At 39.0% G+C, this 18954-nt stretch overlaps 2 protein-coding genes across 4 annotated transcripts; one reads left to right on the top strand and one right to left on the bottom strand.

Moving 5' to 3' along the window:
* The first annotated feature begins 169 nt into the window (after nt 1–169).
* LOC123507836 (uncharacterized protein DDB_G0283697-like) lies at nt 170–6144 on the top strand. 3 transcript variants are annotated; one of them, XM_045261090.1, is made up of 7 exons: nt 170–708; nt 1088–1200; nt 1537–1644; nt 1957–2352; nt 2806–3069; nt 3913–4629; nt 5381–6144. In XM_045261090.1, exons 1-7 carry the CDS (start codon nt 673–675, stop codon nt 5934–5936), a joined length of 2190 nt encoding a protein of 729 aa, XP_045117025.1. In that variant the 5' UTR covers nt 170–672; the 3' UTR covers nt 5937–6144. The 3 variants fall into 3 exon arrangements, with proteins under 3 accessions (XP_045117025.1, XP_045117026.1, XP_045117024.1); XM_045261091.1 differs by having other exon boundaries at nt 171–708; nt 2011–2352; XM_045261089.1 differs by having other exon boundaries at nt 179–708; nt 1954–2352.
* A 3561-nt stretch (nt 6145–9705) lies between these two features.
* On the bottom strand, nt 9706–18629 carry LOC123507887. Its single transcript, XM_045261174.1, has 4 exons — nt 18460–18629; nt 14001–14142; nt 13460–13582; nt 9706–10201 (listed from the first exon to the last, which is right to left on the bottom strand). Exons 1-3 carry the CDS (start codon nt 18603–18605, stop codon nt 13472–13474), a joined length of 399 nt encoding a protein of 132 aa, XP_045117109.1. The 5' UTR covers nt 18606–18629; the 3' UTR covers nt 9706–10201; nt 13460–13471.
* Between the last annotated feature and the right edge of the window lie 325 nt (nt 18630–18954).

Raw genomic sequence — 18954 nt, 5'->3', positions numbered from 1 at the left:
CATTCATGGGAGATGTCTTTGGATCCATTTATCCACTTTCCTTTATTTGCTGTACCTTCTTTTCCTTATTTTTATTAGTCTGTTTTTATTTAGATCATTCTCTGCAGGAACTAGTTATATTAGTATGTTTTTTTATGTCCATTTATCCACTTTTTCATTCATTTGATGTACCTTTTTTTTTCCTTATTTCTATTAGTCTTTTTATTTTTATCATTCTGTGCAGGAACTAGTTATATTGGTATGTTTTTTTATCTCCATTTATCCACTCTTTCCTTTAGTTGATGTGCATTTCTGGTCTTTATCATCTCTCCTCTGTTATGTTACTAAGCTAAACTCACCCAGTAATTTTATACAAAGCCTCAGTTTCATGTGTTTTGGTTCTTCGTGTCACTTTATTCAATCATTCCTCAAGATGGTGTCCGTATTACCTCTATTTTTACCCTTTACTTAGTTGTATTTGCTGAATTATGTACAGGACATTAGTTATATTTGTGCAGTTGATAACAGAATAGAAATAGGAACTTAGGCCTTGAGAGGAGGAGTTAGAGCAGAAGGGAGGAGCCAGAGGTGTGGGAGGAGTTACTGGTGTCTGGAGGTACTGAAAGCGTGGAGGGGAGAGATGCGTCAGTCCTCGCAGAGCGTCTTGCCTGAGTTGCAGTGCTTGGAGGGAGAATGAAGCCACCACCACTACTGCTGCTGCTATTAGTGGTTTGTATATGGCTCCTCATCACTATTTCAAATGCTTCGTTTTTTTTCTTGACTGTCTATTGATTCCTATTTATTCTGATGCACATATATTTTTTTTTTCTTCTCTATGTACTCATACCTGCATAACGTATACTCCATATATTTTTCATAGTTTCTTTTATTTTTTGCATAGTGCCAGTTGTATGTATTTTATTATTAATTTATCTTGTATTAGTATCCACTTGTATTCATTCCTCTGTTATACCAAATTCAAATTCAAGTTTGCTATATACCCATAGTGACATACGTATACATAAATTAATTGTATATACATGGGTGGTCACATTAATAAGAACAGTTTTGATGACTACATATTATCCTGTTTTCACTCGCACAACAGGCAGGTTTTGTGAGCTGCATCCCCCAAGAGAGGCTTGATAGAGGGGATGGCAAGGACAGTGTGGTGCCTCAGTTTGGTGTGGGCAGCAGTGGTGGTTCATCCAGGAATCTGAGGTGAGTGTTTGTTGCATTCCTTTAAACTGTTTTGTATAATGCTTGGTGTCTTAGTCTCCTTGTGCCCCTATGAGTGTTTTCATACTTGTGGCTGTATCGAAGGCAAAAAGATAACAATAAATTTCATTCTCATACTCATTTTTTTCAGTTTATGTCCTGTTTTCTATCTTTTTACATCAATATTTTCTTTTTTTTTTTCTTCTTTAAGTTCTGTAATATCTAGCACTAATTATATTTTTACATTTTGATAAAATATGTAAATACAAAAACCTTTAATAAACATTTTTAACATAACAATATATTCACTGTGGCTCTCTTGTCTGCCCTTGCTTGAAGTGAGGATTCAGACCAGGAGAGTGTGGACGAGCTGCCTAGGGATGTGAGAGCTGATGACGACACACAGGCAAGAAAAGATCTCTGGGAATCAAAACTTATCCAGACACAGTAAGTACAGAGGGAGAGATGTGTAAATCTATCATTATGATATGCATGTTTTTGAATCAGTGATGGTATACAGTGATAAATGTGTGTAAAAAAGAAGAGGCATAATAGGTATAAAAAGAAAAGGAGATGCATGTTTATATCGTGGTGCTGATTATGTGTTCAGTGTTTGCCTGAAAGCATACACTGGTTTACTCCTGCCCCTGCATAGTAAGACCTTTCCCTACCCTGCACATACTCCAGTTCACAGACCACAGCAGATGCACAATACATAAAAAATTGCTAAATATATCAACTCCCTTGCTTTAACAGAGGAGAAGAGAACATAAGCTCACCCAAAGCACTCTCTAGAAGTTTACGAATATTCAGATATAGAGAAGTTCCCTCAAGATCCAAGAAAAGATCGCGTGCAAGGTATGGATACAGAGGAAGGTCGAAGCAGAAACCAGTAAGTTATGGTGCAGATCACAACAATATCCAGGAAGATGAGGAAGACTACAATTCAGGTGAGCAGGAAGGAGTGGAGGAGAATGATGAGGTGGAGGATGGCAATGATGGAGACTATGATGATGAGGATGATGACAAGGCCCAGGAAATGGATGAGAAGGAGGAGGAAGAACAAGAGGAAGAGGAGGAAGATTTACGAAGACCACCTAAAAGTCGCAAAAAGAAACCCCGAAAAGGATGGATGAGACGAAGAAGAACAAGATAGTAAGTCCATACAATTATTCTTTTTAATGTAAGTGAGTTGAGATTGTTTAGGTCAAGTTAGATTGTGTTACGTTAGATTAGAAAGGGAAGTTACATTCCTGACTACAAAAGAGGTAAATTGTGACTAAAAAGCTTTGTTCTGTTACTCATTTACTTCTTGAGTTATCCTTTGTTAACCTTCCTTCCTGGCACTAAAACTTGCTTGCATAGAGACACAGCAGAAGAGACAAATGTTGTCTTACACTGTAGAAGTATTTATGAGCATTAAACATGAGGAGGAGGATATAAAGAAACAGTCAGAAAGATGCAGAGTTTACCAGGAAAGGGGTGAATAGCTGAGAATACTGGTTGACTTGCATTAGAGAGAGAGCCAGAATAGGTAGGAAGGAAAATAGAAATACATATACTATTAACTCTCCATCCACTACTCATAAACACATTTTTACTCTCTAGTCGTGAAGGACATGAGGACACAAAGAGAGGGTACAGAGAATACAACAACCTTGGCAGTGATGATGAAACAAGTCCCCCCTTAGAAAGCCAGATGAAGAGCCGAGAGAAACGACAGGTGGGAAGCAATGCTAGAGGAAGAGAAGGCAATGAGTATAGTGACAGCGGTTCCAGTGACTCAGATGATGCTGATGAGACAACACCACTTCTCTGGGGCTCAAGGAAGACAGGGGATAGAAATGGCAGGAAAATATATAGGGATGATAGGTAAGTTGGGATTCTTGCTCTTTTTTCAGCTTGTATATGTGTGGTATGACTGTTTTGGGTTTTACAGGCAGCTTTGTTTTGATAACCCTACTTTTGCCGGTATTGTATTACAGTAAGTTTGTAATCATATATCTATTTCTACAGGTTTGGTAATTACAAGAATTATAACTGTATTTCTATTGTTATTTCTACTGGTGTGCATTATATGTTTATTTTGGGTACTATAGGTGAATTGGTATTTTTTTCCTCTATTTCTACAGACATATGAGTAAGTATGTTTACAGTTTTATATATATATATATATATATATATATATATATATATATATATATATATATATATATATATATATATATATATATACATACATATTTGCATACAGTAAGCCTCCGCACTTGGCGAATTAATTAGTCTGGCGAAACTACTGCCAAATGCAAATTTCACCAAGCACGAGTTCTTTATAGTTTATACCATATAAATTGCCTAAAAAATGCCTCAATCAGTCTTTGGTCATTGCTAGCAGAAGAGAGGGTAGCACAAACAAAATGGCATCCTGATAGGTTTAGAGAGAGGTCTGACGTCACCGGGGAGCCACGTGGTTCGCCGTGCGGCCGCCAGGGGACCGCCAAGTTTGAATTCAAATCACCAACCGTGCACTCGGTGGTCCGTGGCCACCCTACCGCCAAAAGTGAATTTCGCCAAGCTGAGATTAACCAAGTGCGGTGGCTTACTGTACAGCAGAATAGTAGAAGAAATTATACTTATTCAGTTTTATCTTACTTTATTTATTCATGCAGGCCAAAAATCTGTATTCTCAACCCAAACACTTTTTCTCTTCCACAGCCGTTACAGTAGCAGGCGCAAGACCACTGATAGGGGAATATTATCTAAAATTAAGCAAATACTATATCCATTCATTAAATATAAGAAACTTAAGAACAGAGACAGTGAGAATGAGAAGCGAGGTTATTATGGAGACAATGAGGGGAAAGAAATTATGAAGAGGGGGTTGGGTTCTAAATTCCGGGCTTTGATGAAGGGAATGAAACAAAGGATCGGTTCACGTCAAAAGCTTATAGACGATAACAATAAAAGCCTGAATATGAAAAATAGTGAAGTGCTTGCTGAATCAAAGGCTGATGATAGAGAATACAAGGGTGGTCAGGATCAGAAAATTAATCATAAGAATATTTTTTCCATAATCAAAGCCAGGTTTGGTAAGAAAGATAAGCCTAGGACCAATTCATATCAAAGATTCAGTAACAGCGAAGATTATGGTAATTTTGGCTATGCCGGGGATGATGAGAGTCAGGATATTGTTAAAAGGGGATTTATCGCAAAAATAAGAAATTTGTTCAATAAGATGAGGAAAACTAAACCCAGTGCATATGAGAGAGTTAGGGAGAGTCAGAGAAGTGATGATGGATGGAGGAACGACGGCTATGATGAAGGTGATACGTACAATGATGAACAAATGGATTATGAGGATTATGGTGATGAGACAACGCTGCTGCTGCCAGAGGAGAGGAGGGGATCCCGCACTTCCGCCACACGTTTCAGGTAAGAGCATAGGAGCATAAGGGAAGCTGTAGGAATCCATCAGGCCTACATGAAACACACTTATCTTTTTCCACCTATTGTCCTCATGCATGAATTTGTTCATCTTTCATCCTTTAGTATATTTAAAATGGCATTTCTTTCTATATATCTTTTAAAATCTAAGTTTATGAAGCTGTAACCCATCATTTCTTGCAGTTTATCTCTATTTTTTCAAGAATTGAGTCCAGTTTATAATGTACTGCTTTTTTAATACATGTTTTCCTTGAATTTATGTAAAGTAGATGATAATGAACTGATATATAGTACATTTTGAATACTGTAAGGACTTTAAACCCATTACACAAATCTGGTCTGAACAAACTCCCAATCATTATGTATTTTTAACTTCATATCTTCACCCTTTATACAAAACAGGATATAATCATATTCTTGCCTTCCTGGAACTCTCTGCCTGCTTCTGTATTTCTATCTGCCCACATCTTGACTTCTTTTAAGAGGGATGTTTCAAGGCATTTGTCCTAGATTTTTAGCTAATTCTATTAATCTTGTAGGGAACTGGCAATCAAGTGGTCCTTTTTTAAAAAATTTTGTTGCCTTTGGCCAGCTTCCCCTCTTCCATAAAAAAAGAAGAAAAAAAAACATGAGATTAACACATTATCCTTTCTGTATATACAAAGCAAGACAAACCTAATACCTGAGAAACCCACCCAAGTGTTCCCTAACCTCCTATCCTTGCCTCACTCTCTCTCAGGAACAAACGCAGTGACATAAATCTGCTGGAGAGAGTCTTGAGGAATGTTGCTCTCATTTCCTCACACCTGAAGGAGGAAGTGACTCCAAACACCTCCCCATCTCCCCTCCTGGGTAACCCGAAGGAGTCACTGCAGAAGGAGAAGATTGAGAGGGATGTGCTTGGAGGAAATGAAGATGAGGATGAGAATGACAAGGTTAGCAAATATGATGAGGGTGATAGTGAAGATGAGGGCATAGGTGATGATGATGAGGAGGAGGAGGAGAAGGAGGAGCAGGAGGAGGAGGAGGAGAAAGAGGAAGAGGAAGATGAAGAGAAAGGCAAAGATTATGATGATAGTGAAGGCAAAGGTAAAAACAGAGAGTATGATGAGGATTATGAAAGTGAAGCTCAAGATGAAGAGAATGAGAAGCAGGGTGATGAATATGATGATCAAGAAAGTGAGGATGATTTAGCTGATGAATATGAGACTGAAAATGAAGAGAATGAAGGAGAAACAGATGGAAATGAGAATGGTGGTGAAGGGAAGATAGATGAATATGAGGAGGAGAATTAAGGAAGCAAAAGATAAAATGATAAGAATTTGAAAAATAAGTATAGTAAAAATGAAGATGATAGCTATGAAGATTATGATGATGATAGTGATGAATATGATGATTAGTGATTACAATGATAGAAATGTGAAAGAAGTATTAAAATAGAAGTAAGATGTAATAATGAGAAGGATTAGAATATGATGATAGTGATGATGATTATAATAAAAATTGTAAAATGGAGTATTAAATGAAAGAAAAGATGAAAGGAAGAGAACACAGGGATGAAATACATATGAAGGCTTAGAATATGAAGATGAAAATGAGGAATTGATAACTTGTGTTTGTCTAATATAATTCTTTGTCTTTATGTATACTTTAAGTTTTGAGTAAGTTAGATGTTTATATTTTGTTTGATCTTTGTTTATCTCTTACTCCATTTTGTATTTTGTGACAAATTTCTTTTTTAATTTCCTGATTCGTACGAATATATTATTTTTCATTATATTTTCTAATTTTTACTTTATTTTGGGAGCTATTTTTTCTTATGTATTTTGTTCTGTATTTCAAACTATTATTTTTTTTCATTTCTTGCTGATTTTTCTTTATTCATAGCAAACTTTATCGATTTCTTTTATTTTTATTCATAAATTTATTAGTATTATCATTTACTGATTTACTTTTTGAAAGGCAGGGCTAAGTTTGATTCATGACATTAAGAGGAAAAGTGCTGTGTTTGTACTTGCCAGTGTCTTGTGAGCATTTTGACACTTTGCATTTGATAAAGTACTTCAAAATAAACCTGCAATTGACAATGGTAATTATGTTCCCTGCTGCCTCCTCCTTCCTTTCCTCCTCTCTTCTTTTTTACTTTTCTGCTTCACTCTCTCTTTTCTCTTCCCTCTTTCTTCTCTCCATTTCTTCCTTTTCTCCTTCCTTTTCTTCTTTTTCTCTCCTTCTTTTCTTTGTTTCCTTCTTCCTCCTTTTTCTTCCTATCTTCCTCCTCTCTCTTCCTTCCTTCTCTTTATTTCTTCCTTTCTCCTTTTCCCTTTTCTTCCTTTCTCCCCTTTTCTGTATTCCCTTCTTCCTTTTTTCCTTCCTTTCCTTCCCTCCTCCTCCTCCTCTTTCTCCTCTTTTCTCCTTCCTCCTCTTTTTGTTCCTTGCTTTCTATTTTTTTTTATTTTCTTCTTTTCCTTCCTTCTTCATCTCTCTTATTTCCCTCTTTTCTCCTCCCTCTTTCTCTTTTCTTTTTTTTTTCTCCACATTCCTTTTTTTCCATCATTTTTTTTTTTTTATTTCCTTCAGCTTTCCTCCTTACCACACTTTTATCTTTTATTTCTTTCATATGTTCATTTTTTCATCTATTCTCTCTTCACTTATTACATTTCATCCATTTTCTCTCCATTTCCCTCTTATATTTTTCCTCTTCCATCTTCCGTCTCTCTTTTCTCCCTTCATGTCTTCTTTCATCTCTTCACTCTGTCCTTCCCTTTCCTTTTCTTTCTTATCTGTGTCTCCCTTCCTCTCCACCTACATTCCATCCATTTTTCACCCTTTTTCTTTTTATCTTTCCTCTCTTTCATCTTCCATCTCTCTTTTTCCTTCCATTCTTCCTTTCATCTCCCTCTTTCCATAGTACTGAACATCTTACCTTTACTCCTTTCGTTTCCTTCCATCTCTTCGCTTCTCCTCTCATTATCTCTTCATCCTATTAATCCTACCTTTCCCCCTTCTCATCTTCATCTCTCCCTCCTCCAACCCACACCTTCCCCTTAAGGATAATTGCACGCTGTGGATACGCCATAAGCTAAGGGTGAAATAATCCTTGGAAGTGTTTGTCTATGTGGAGAAGGAAGACGAAGACGAAGACGAAGACGAGGAGGAGGTGGTGGTGGTGGTGGAGAAGGAGAAGGGAAAGCATCGCATCTGGCTTAACTGCGGCTTTGAAAGGATTAAGGCATAATGGTGATAAATGAAGGGAAAGGCGCGTAGGTTGAGGAAATGGAATGAGAGAGAGAGAGAGAGAGAGAGAGAGAGAGAGAGAGAGAGAGAATAGGTGCATAATGTGATATACGCTATTATTACACAAAAAAATCCAGTTTCCTGGAGTTTGTAGTGTTGCATATATTCAACACACACACACACACACACACACACACACACACGGGAAACTTCTTACATGAGAGAGAGAGAGAGAGAGAGAGAGAGAGAGAGAGATTGTGAGCATACACATATTAAAATTAACTGAAACATAATATTAAGTTACACGTTTATGAAGCTTTCCAATGTAGAGAGAGAGAGAGAGAGAGAGAGAGAGAGAGAGAGAGAGAGAGAGAGAAATGTATGTCACAGAGTATTATATAACTTGATTCACATTACAATTTAACCCAAAGGACGACATTCACAAGTTGTATAATACTCAAGATAAAAATAAATAAAACCAACTAACTGGCAAAACTGGAACAGCGCATGGTGTTAAATGCCAAACTTTGCTTTTAACGTTCTCACTACCATTATTAATTTTTCTTCTACCCCCTCCACCTCTCTCTCTCTCTCTCTCTCTCTCATCATGTAAGAGGTTCCCCGTGTGTGTGTGTGTGTGTGTGTGTTGAGCTTTCTAGAACAGTTACGTAAGGTTGATTTTACTGAATTAACAAATGGAGAGTGTACGGTTGTCAATTGTTCTTTTTGGTACGAGTTAGTTTTTGTTATAGAAGGGATGTGGTGGAACAAATATTTAGATGTATCATATTTTTCACGTATGACTGATAATGTGGCGTAGATTTCTAGTACACTCCTCGCTTTTTATCTACCTGTTCATCTACCTGTTCATTTACCTTTTGTAATTAATCTTCTCTCGGTTCTGCTAGTTGTTGTTGTTGTTGTTGTTGTTGTTGTTGTTGTTGATGTTGTTTTAGTGGACATGGTTTTATGAGGGCTTATTACTTACTTTTGTATTTTTCTTTCTTTTCTTCAGAGAGAGAGAGAGAGAGAGAGAGAGACGAAAAAAAAAGTACCCAGAAACTCCCTTTAGCGGGTCTATTTTAACGTGTTTTCAGTTTACTCAATACTCTTTCCTATCTTTCCTATTGGTTGGTGTCCTATGTGTCCCGGGGTTAGCAGGCAGGGAGGGAGGGAGGGAGGAGGAGAGAGAGAGAGGTCGCCATAGAAAGGACTTTGGGATTCAATTTACTTCGGTTAAAGGTTCGAATTTGGGGTCGAAGCATCTTTTTTTCACTCCTTTTTATTCCCACCTTTTTTTCCACTTTTTTCTTTTTCAGTTCAATCCGTGCAAGGGGTTAAAAGTTTAGTGGCAGTAACAGTCTAGCACGGCCTGCCTTTGTTTATTTTGTTGTAATAGAAACGTCAGTGTTTGTGATCCATTAAGACATAACAAGTAATAGTGACATGGGTTCTCTCTTATATCCATTGTTGGCTTCAAAATTCTCTCTCTTGGTGGTGGTGGTGGTAGTGGTGGTGGTGGTGGGTGTTCCAGTTTGCTTTACTGTGTGTGTGTGTGTGTGTGTGTGTGTGTGTGTGTGTGGCTTTCTCTGGGCCACACCCTTCACACTGTTCATACTCGCGCATTTTCACTATCGCTATAAAAAATGAAACAACAATAAATCAATGAATAAGAAAGTAAATACAATAAACACATTCAAATCACAACAGATAAGAGAATAAGTAATTTCCAGCACAGTCGAGCGCTCTAAGTATATCACAACATTGCTACACTCTGAGCATTATGTCCACAGATTTAGGGGATACAAAACTATATTTGTTTCAGCGCACACTGTTTATTTATTTACTTTTTTTCTTTTTTTACGTGCGATATTACCTAACACTGGAAGCTTCGGAATGTGGAGCGACACTTGGGTGGAGATAGACGATAATAGTGACTGGTAGACTATGTGGTGACAGTGGAAAGCCTGCAAGATGTGTAATAACTGGTAGGGAAATAGTGATCGTGACAGATAGGGAAAGAAAATAGTAATAGTAATATCTGGAGGAGAATAATTGTCAGTAACTAGACTGACTGGGAGAGAAAGTGACAATAACTGGCAGACTGGTTGACAAGGAGAGAAATAACAGCGGTAACTAATGGAAAGACCGGGAGAAATATCAATAACTAATAGACAGAGTGGGCAGAATGACTAACTGATAAACTGGGAGAGTAATAGTAATTGGTAAGAAGGGAGAGAACTCGTAGTAAAATCTGGGAAACTGGTAGATCAAGTAACAAGGCAGACAGACACAAGGACAGCAGCTGCGGCATCTCACATCATCCCTGAAATAGATAAGCATGTTTTTAGTAGCAAATTTAGATACTAGAAATGTAAAAGAAATGTAAAAACAAAATGCCAAGAAGGAAAGAGACGCTTGGATAGACAGAGAAAAGAATGACAGAGAGCGTATCCATTTTTGTTCCGAAGTAAATGTCGTTTCTATTTTTTTCATAGACTCAGAGTAAATATAGAGCAGATACAGTGAACTATTTTAGAAGAAAACTAATGACAGAACTGTACGTTGTGTGGGACTTGAATAGCACAGAAGAAAGAGGCAAAAATATCTTTATCTATGTCCTGAAGTAGATAGTCAGGCTTCTTTGTGGAACCGTGAGAAGCAGCAGGGAAATTATATACGAGAGAGAGAGAGAGAGAGAGAGAGAGAGAGAGAGAGAGAGAGAGAGAGAGAGAGAGACTGAGCTGTTATAATCAAGAGTTCTAAGAAGATGATAGTGTGAAGAATGAAGACAATGCAATGGTGTAAGAGGAAGTGACAAGACATCCATACTTGTGCCCTGAAGTAAATAATCACGTATATTTTATACTTTCCATATATTGTAGGAATATGAGAAAGAAAAAACAACAACAGCAGAGATATTCAAGAACTCAGAACTCAAGCAAATGGCAGTAGTGCGGGAATGAACTGAAGCGTACGGAAGTAACCTGCGACTTTGAGAGTGAGCAAACTGTGAGGCTGAAAATGAAAACTGTTATTTGGGGGTTTTAATCACGCAGTTTTACTAGATAGGGTGGAATCAAAAGCTCTTCGTCTCATCAACTCCCCTCCTCTGACTAACTGTCTTCAGCCTCTATTTCACCGCCGAAATGTTGCATTTCTTTATCTTTTATCGGTATTTTCATGCTAACTGTTCTACTGATCTTGCTAACTGCATGCCTCCCCTCCTCTTGCGGCCTAGCTGCACAAGGCTTTCTTCTTCCTCTCATCTCTGTTCTGTCCAACTCCCTAATGCAAGAGTTAACCAATACTCTCAAGCATTCATCCCTTTCACTGGTAAACTCTGGAACTCCCTCCCTGCATCTGTTTTTCCGACTTCCTACGACTTGTCTTCTTTTAAGAGGGAGGTATCGAGGCATTTGCTCCATAATTTTGGCTGACGCTTTTCCACTTTTCAGTGGGCCTTTTTCTTTAATCCTTTCTTTTTTTTGCTCTTGGCTGGCCCTTTTCCCTACATGAAAAAAAAAGAATACAGATCTAAGGAGAACAATGAATGTACGAGCAGATAGGAAGGAAAACAAGTGACAAAGACCACCCTTACCTTTGCTCTGAAATATACATACGTGAATTTAAAAAGCACTTAGTGAGATTACAAGCAACATTAGAAACCTTTATTTTAAACCTCGTGTTTCCTCATTACGAGTATTTTCAAACACCACGTAGATTATCACTTGGGTTTTCATGTGTGCTTTTTCCACTGGTGATACGAATACTTGTCAAATTACCGCTGCAATCTTGAAAGCACCCTGATAACTGTTAAAAGTGGCAGAGATAAGACGCAGAGACGTTTGCTAATGCACCTAAAGAAGTATTTCGATTCTACACAACTGAGATAATAACCGAAACGCGAGGATAGACAGACAGACTGGTAGACAGACACGAAGAGCATTGACAGACAAGGACGCACCATTCTGTCAGCTTGATCCCTGAAAATTAGTAGATATGTGTCTTGAAAAATGCTCCTACAAAAATAATGACAAGTAACGTTACGAAAATGCATGAAAACAAGAGTAGTGCAAAAAAAGTATAAAAGTGCTTTGACAAAAATAATGAAAATGAGTCTATAGAAAATTAAGCAAGACGACAAGAGTGTTTACAAGAAAAGACAGAGAGACAGACAGCGAGGAGAACCAGAATTACAGTTCAAATTCTCCACCCACAGAAGATTGACAACAGAGCGAGGAATGATGTGTGTAGGTGGGGGGGGATAGTGACGCACTCTCTTTACACCAAAAGACATACTGAAAACACCCCCAAAACACCTTCAAAACACCATAATGCACACACACACACAAAAAAACCCCCACCAAAATACACCCCAAAACACCTTTAAAACACCCTAAAACACACTAAAGAAAAAAAAAAAAAAAAAAAACCTAAAGCACACTAAAAAAAACATCAAAAAAAGACCCCAAAACACCTTTAAAACACCCTAAAACACACTAAAAGAAAACTGAAAAAAAACACCCCAAAACACCTTCAAAACACCCTAAAGCACACAAAAAAACACCCCAAAACACCTTTAAAACACTCTGCAGCACACTAAAAGAAAACTAAAAAAAAAAACACCCCAAAACACCTTCAAAACACCCTAAAACACACTCCCCCAAAAAAACCCTAAAAACACACACTCTAAAAAGAAACACCCCAAAACACACTCGAAACATCCCCAAAACTCATTCAAAACATCCCCAAAACACAAAATAATGCACTCAAAGCACACTCAAACACCCCATGACGCACCCTCCTTAAACGCAGCTCTGAAATACGAGTAGATAAGGCTATTTTTTGAACTAGAGTGAATACTAAGCGCGTATGAGCGAGTGCGAGAGAGACGGAGACAAAAGAGAAGAGAGAAAGATATATAGAGAGTAAAATCCGTTCGCTTATTTCAGTTTTAATCGGAGAAGCGGTGGCAGGAAGGACGCGGGGATGGAGGAGGTGACGGAGGAACACTTAACACTTCCACCATTACACGTCGCTGCTTCACTCCACCTAACCCGACACAGGAGTGGATTAGTGGGGGATTTAGCGACGCGCCTCTTATGCCTGCACACGGGGACAGAACCTCAGAAAAGGAGGAAAAAAAATACTGCTGAAAAAATAGGTATGAGACGCGAAAGATAAGGGGAACATGAACGAAGCGGAAAATTGCAACTAAAAAAAGGCCCAAGGAAAAAAAAATCAAACAAAGGAGACATGAAAATAAAGAAGAAAAAAAAATAATGCTCGGAAAAATAGCTGCAGCCAGAAAAGGACTCACAAACACAAAATCAAATCGGGACACGAAAAACAAAGAAAAAAAAAACACTCGGCAGACGCGATGAAAAGAAAGAAAACAAACGAAAAGCAACAACAAAAAGAAGATAGAAAAAAAGCACACACAAAGAGATGACACTCGACAACCACGCGGAAAAGAGAAAAGAATCCACTCACGAAAAAAAAAAGAAAAACGAAATGAAAGCAGTAGGAAGGTTAAAGCGTAACATCTGATCACCTAAACACTTGTAGCAGCTTTCCTTACCTGTATTTTCACCTATGGAGTGGAGAAGCCGTGTCTGGAGGTGATGTAGGAAGCCAAAGTCACCTCCCCCACTAGCGCTACGGCCCCCACCGCCAGCCCCAGCAGCAGGAGAAAGAAGGCAGCCTGCAGTGATAAGAAAGATAAGAATGATAACGCCTCGCTACGTATTTACTTTTCCTGCTCCGTTTTTCGTTCCCAGTTTAAGTTGTATGTTTGAGTTATGATTTTTTTCCCCCACGTGATCTGTCTTTCAAGGTTTTCTAAGTTGTTTAAGTAATCTGTTTTATATGCTTTCTTTCTTAGTCGTCATCGGTTTTATCCGAGATGTTTAAGTTATCCATATACAGGATATCCAAGTTCGATGCTTCACGGGAGAGAGAGTCGAGATAGTAAGTCGAAACAGTGAAGCAGTTAAGATACACGCATACGATACTGACGGTCAACACACACACACACACACACACACATATCTTAAGAAAATATAACTGACTAAGGAAACACCCACTGACACACACACACACACACACACACACACACACACCTGGCAGTGCTTCAGGTTGATAGCAGTGGACCACCTCTGCTCAGTGTGGCCCTGGAAGGTGGAGGGCGTGGAGATGGACTCTTCAAACATCACCTCCCGTCTCCAGTGCAACACCAGCCCTCCTTCCGTCATCCACCTTAGCCTGGAAGGGAGGAAGAAAGTGGCGAGGTATGTGAAGTACTCATAGAATTTGCAAACCTAACCTAACCTAACTTAACCTAATCTAACCGAACCGAACCGAACCGAACTGAACCTGATACAAAAAAGAAAGTAAGCGTGAAAAAAAGTAAAACGAAACGAGCGAAGGTTAAAGAAGCGTGATAGTGGGAAAAAAAAGCATGAAGAGTGTTTTAGCGTAGTGAAGGATCCGCACTTTTACACTTCTCTTAAATCTAAAAGGAGGATAAACAATTAAAAGAAATATGACGCGAACACGAGGGTATCAAAAGTTCAGGGCCGTAAAAAACACACATAAACTTTGAGGAATGTGAATTAAAAGTCTGGGAAGTTAGACACGGGGGGTTTATTTTTAAAAGTTTCCATGTCAAGCTTTATATTGACAGGAGGAGAGCCTTGTGAGACGGAGAAAGAGGAGGAGAAGAAGAAAGAAGAAGAAATACAAAAGAGAAAGAAAAGAAAAAAAGACGAGAGATAAAGTAGAAAGAAGGCAAGAAAGAATAAAAAAAGGGAAACAAAGAAGATAAATGATAATGATGAAATAACAGCAACAACAACAAAATCTCCAAAACAGTCAGTTAACCATATCATAACAATAATCCTAAACAAAAAGAAAAAAAATGAAATCTTTAAGAGACCACCACACCAAATAAAACCTTTCTGCTCTAAACTTTTCTCCCTTTCAACCGCTTCTATCTCCTCTCCTTATCTTCCCTTCCTTTGCCCAGCAGTGCCGCGTGACCTCCGCAGTCTGGCACTTGTTCAGTCTTCGTGGCACTCTTCTGTTGGTCTTTCAGGAGGGAGTAGCGGGTAGAAGAGGTGAGAGGAGTGTGTTGCCTTAGTACAGGTTGTCAGTTTGTGTGTAGAAAGGAATATGGTGTTCTTAGTGTTTGTATTTGTGGTGGTGGTGGTGGTGGTGGTTGTAACATTAGTAGTAGTAGTGGTGGTGGTGGTAATAGTCTTCGTCGTCGTCGTCGTGGTGGTGGTAATAGTAGTAACAGCAGTTGTAGTAGTAGTACTGGTGGTGATGGTAGTAGTAGTAACAGCAGTTGTAGTAGTAGTACTGGTGGTGGTGGTAGAAGTAGAAGTAGTAGTAGTAGTACTAGTAGTAGCAGTAAAGGTGGTGGTGGTGGTGGTAGTAGTAGAAGTAGTAATAGTAGTAATGGAAGTGAAAGTAGTAGTAGTAGTAGTAGCAGCAGTAGTACTGGTGGTGGTGGTAGTAGAAGTAGTGGTAGTAGTAGTAGTAACAGTTGTAGTACTGGTGGTGGTGGTAGTAGTAGAAGAGGCAGAAGTAGTAATAGTAGTAGTTTTTTTTTCGTTTTTTACGGTAAGGCCTATAGCGCCTGTAGGCACACTTGAAGAGTGTATGGGAAGCGCCGTTCAGCTTTCGCCCATTAGTGGCGCTGGCAATTTTATTTATAGCGGTATCCATATTAGGGCCCATATCACCGCCCAAGCTCATCTTGAGTGTAACCACCTAGAACCTGGGTATCATGGTGACATGTAGATAATTTTAAAGCACTCGACAAATGGCAGTGTTTAAGGCTGTACGTGGTGGGATTCGAACCTACGCCTGGACGTCTACCGATCCCACGCTCACCACCTTATCCACTATGCCACCGCCTCCCTAGTAGTAGTAGTAGTAGTAGTAGTAGTAGTAGTAGTAGTAGTAGTAGTAGTAGTAGTAGTAGTAGTAGTAGTAGTAGTAGTAGTAGTAGTAGTAGTTTAATATATTCAATTGCGTCATTTTGGAACAAGAAACTCTCTCTCTCTCTCTCTCTCTCTCTCTCTCTCTCTCTCTCTCTCTCTCTCTCTCTCTCTCTCGTTCACGGTATGAATAACTTTGTGAAACTCCGCTCAACTCAACTCTCTCTCTCTCTCTCTCTCTCTCTCTCTCTCTCTCTCTCTGCTAATGCTGCTAATGAAGATTTACTGACAGCGATGCAGTTTCTTTATCTCTCTTTTTCATTTCCTGCACACATTCTCTCTCTCTCTCTCTCTCTCTCTCTCTCTCTCTCTCTCTCTCTCTCTCTCTCTCTCTCTCCTTCATTAAGCACATTACCCCCCCTCTCGCCTCTCCTTCCCCTGTTTGCTTTCGTAATCAAGTCATTAAGGAAAGTTCATCATTACAGTGCTCTCTCTCTCTCTCTCTCTCTCTCTCTCTCTCTCTCTCTCTCTCTCTCTCTCTCTCTCTCTCTCTCTCTCTCTCTCTCTCTCTCTTTCTTTCTTTCTTTCTTTCTTTCTTTCTTTCTTTCTTTCTTTCTTTCTTTCTCTCTCTCTCTCTCTCTCTCTCTCTCTCTCTCTCTCTCTCTCTCTCTCTCTCTCTCTCTCTCTCTCTCTCTCTCTCTCTCTCTCTCTCTCTCTTGGCCCCGTAGTAAGCATCGTGGTGAAAGTCATAATAATAATAATAATAATAATAATAATAATAATAATAATAACTTATTTTTCTTGCTGTGTCGGGGAGGATGGGGGGGTAGTTGAGGTTGTGTTAGGGGGTAGGTGGGGATGGGGTTGTGTTAGGGGTTGGTGGGAGTTGGGAGGTTGTTCACTCAGCAAGTTTCATTACCTGGGCTTAATTAAAATAGGCAACGTGTCCTCAGGTTACTATCCTTAATAAGAGGCATTTAATAAGCTGATCCTGCAGACTACTACTTTTTTTACTAATGGTACTACTACTGCTACTGCTGCTCCTGCTACTACTACTGCTGCTGCTGCTGCTGCTACTGCTACTGCTACTGCTACTGCTACTGCTACTACTGCTACTACTGCTACTGCTGCACTGCTACTACTACCACTACTGCTGCTACTGCTGCTGCCACCACCACCACCACACTACACCACCACCACCACCACCACTACCACCACCACTACACACTGCACTACTACACCACCACTACCACCACCACCACCACCACCACCACCACCACCACCACCACTGCTGCTGCACTACTACTACTGCACTACCACCACTACTACTACTACACTACCACTGCTACTGCACCACCACTACCACCACCACCACCACCACCACCACCACCACCACCACCACCACCACCACCACCACTACTACTACTACTACTACTACTACTACTACTACTACTACTACTACTACTACTAGCATGTTTGATAATCGCATACGATCATATCATAGACCACTACTACTTATACAATTCTCCTTTTCTACCCCACCCCATCCTTTAATAAGCTTTTAGTCTTTTTCCTCTCCTCTTTCTTCTTCTCCTTTAACAAAATGCTACCACAGACTATTACGACTACTAAACTACTACTACTATGTTCTTTCTCCTCCTCCTCCTCCTCCTCCTCCTCCTCCTCCTCCTCCTCCTCCTCCTCCTCCTCATTCGCCCAGAAGCAATTGCTGTTCTAATTAACAAACACAACATGAAGATGACATTGCTCACGGTTCCTTTCTTCTTTGCCTTCCTCTTCGTTCCAGAAAGGTTAATTCAAACTGGTTCCTTCTCACTAATGGAGGAGAAAGCATTGCTGTTGTAGAGTTCGTGATTATTTTTATTATTTTATGTAAGAGATCTGGTTTACGGTAACAATGTGGTATATAAAAAAGATCTGCTGATGGAAAGATCTACTGAAGGAAAGAGCCACCAAATAAAGGTCCATTGGAAAGCTTACACCGATACATTTAAGATTTAGTTATCGTAGAAGTGAAAGAACTAAAGATAAGACACCAAGAGATTTGACTCACTCGATCGCTCCTGTTGGCTTATGTTACTATTCTCTGAAGTTGTGTTTCAGTATTTCATCTATTACTCTGAATATATTAATGCATTTACGCCTTTCAAAATTTCACTCATTTCACACCACGTTTTTTAATTAAGGCTCAAAACTCACGAAGGATTAGTGTAAATGACTCCGCGTGCGCCGCAACTTCACTGCTTTTAAAAACAATAGGTGAAGTTTTGCAGGTTTTCAAGTGTATTCTTACAACTCTAGCGTCAAATTAACCCCTTTAGTACCAAGACACATTTTCCTATTTATTGTACTTACTATTTGAGAATTTTATACGACTTCAGAAACTTAGTGGAGATTAAAAATAGTAAAGACTGGCCATTAATCTTCTGACCTCCATAGACTCAAAGTAAAAATGCGTTCCAGTATTGAAAGGGTTAACAGACTATCTACATTATAATACAAGGAAAAACTGTCATGAAAACCGGGCCGATTATCTCTGTGGCCTTTGAAATAGTCATGGTGAGAGAGTAGAACATATCTCAATACGGACCTTCATTTCCATACTACTACTCACATCTGACTGAACTTGGGCAGGAAAGGAGCACCCCTGAAGCACGCCATGCCGTACGCCTGCGGGTAGAAGTGATTGGGCGCGAAGTAGTAGCGGTGGCGCCCTCTGTAGATGGCCTGCAGCTCGCCATTCAGGGACGGGAAGAACATCACCAGCCGCCTCTGAAGGATCTGTCGGGAGTTCGTGAATGATGTTTTGTTTAGACGTTGTTGAGTTTTCAGGCAGTTTTACGTGATTATTTCTTCTTTTGTTTTTGAATTTTTGCAGTTATTCACACAGTTACGCTTTTTTTTATGAATATTTTGTATCTTAGTAAGTATGAATATAATTTTTTCATTGTTTCAATCTTTCAAGTTTAGTGAGTGCAAACATTCATGAAAATAATAATGATGATAATAATAATAATAATAATAATAAGAAGAAGAAGAAGAAGAAGAAGAAATAATAAAAAGAAAAAAAGAAAAGAAAAAGAAAAAAAAAAAGAAAAAGAAGAAGAAG

Source organism: Portunus trituberculatus, chromosome 23 (genome assembly GCF_017591435.1).
Source record: "Portunus trituberculatus isolate SZX2019 chromosome 23, ASM1759143v1, whole genome shotgun sequence".
Classification (NCBI taxonomy): Eukaryota; Metazoa; Arthropoda; class Malacostraca; order Decapoda; family Portunidae; genus Portunus; species Portunus trituberculatus.
The sequence above is the reverse complement of the archived record's forward strand: the minus strand, read 5'-3'. Positions and strand labels throughout refer to the sequence as shown.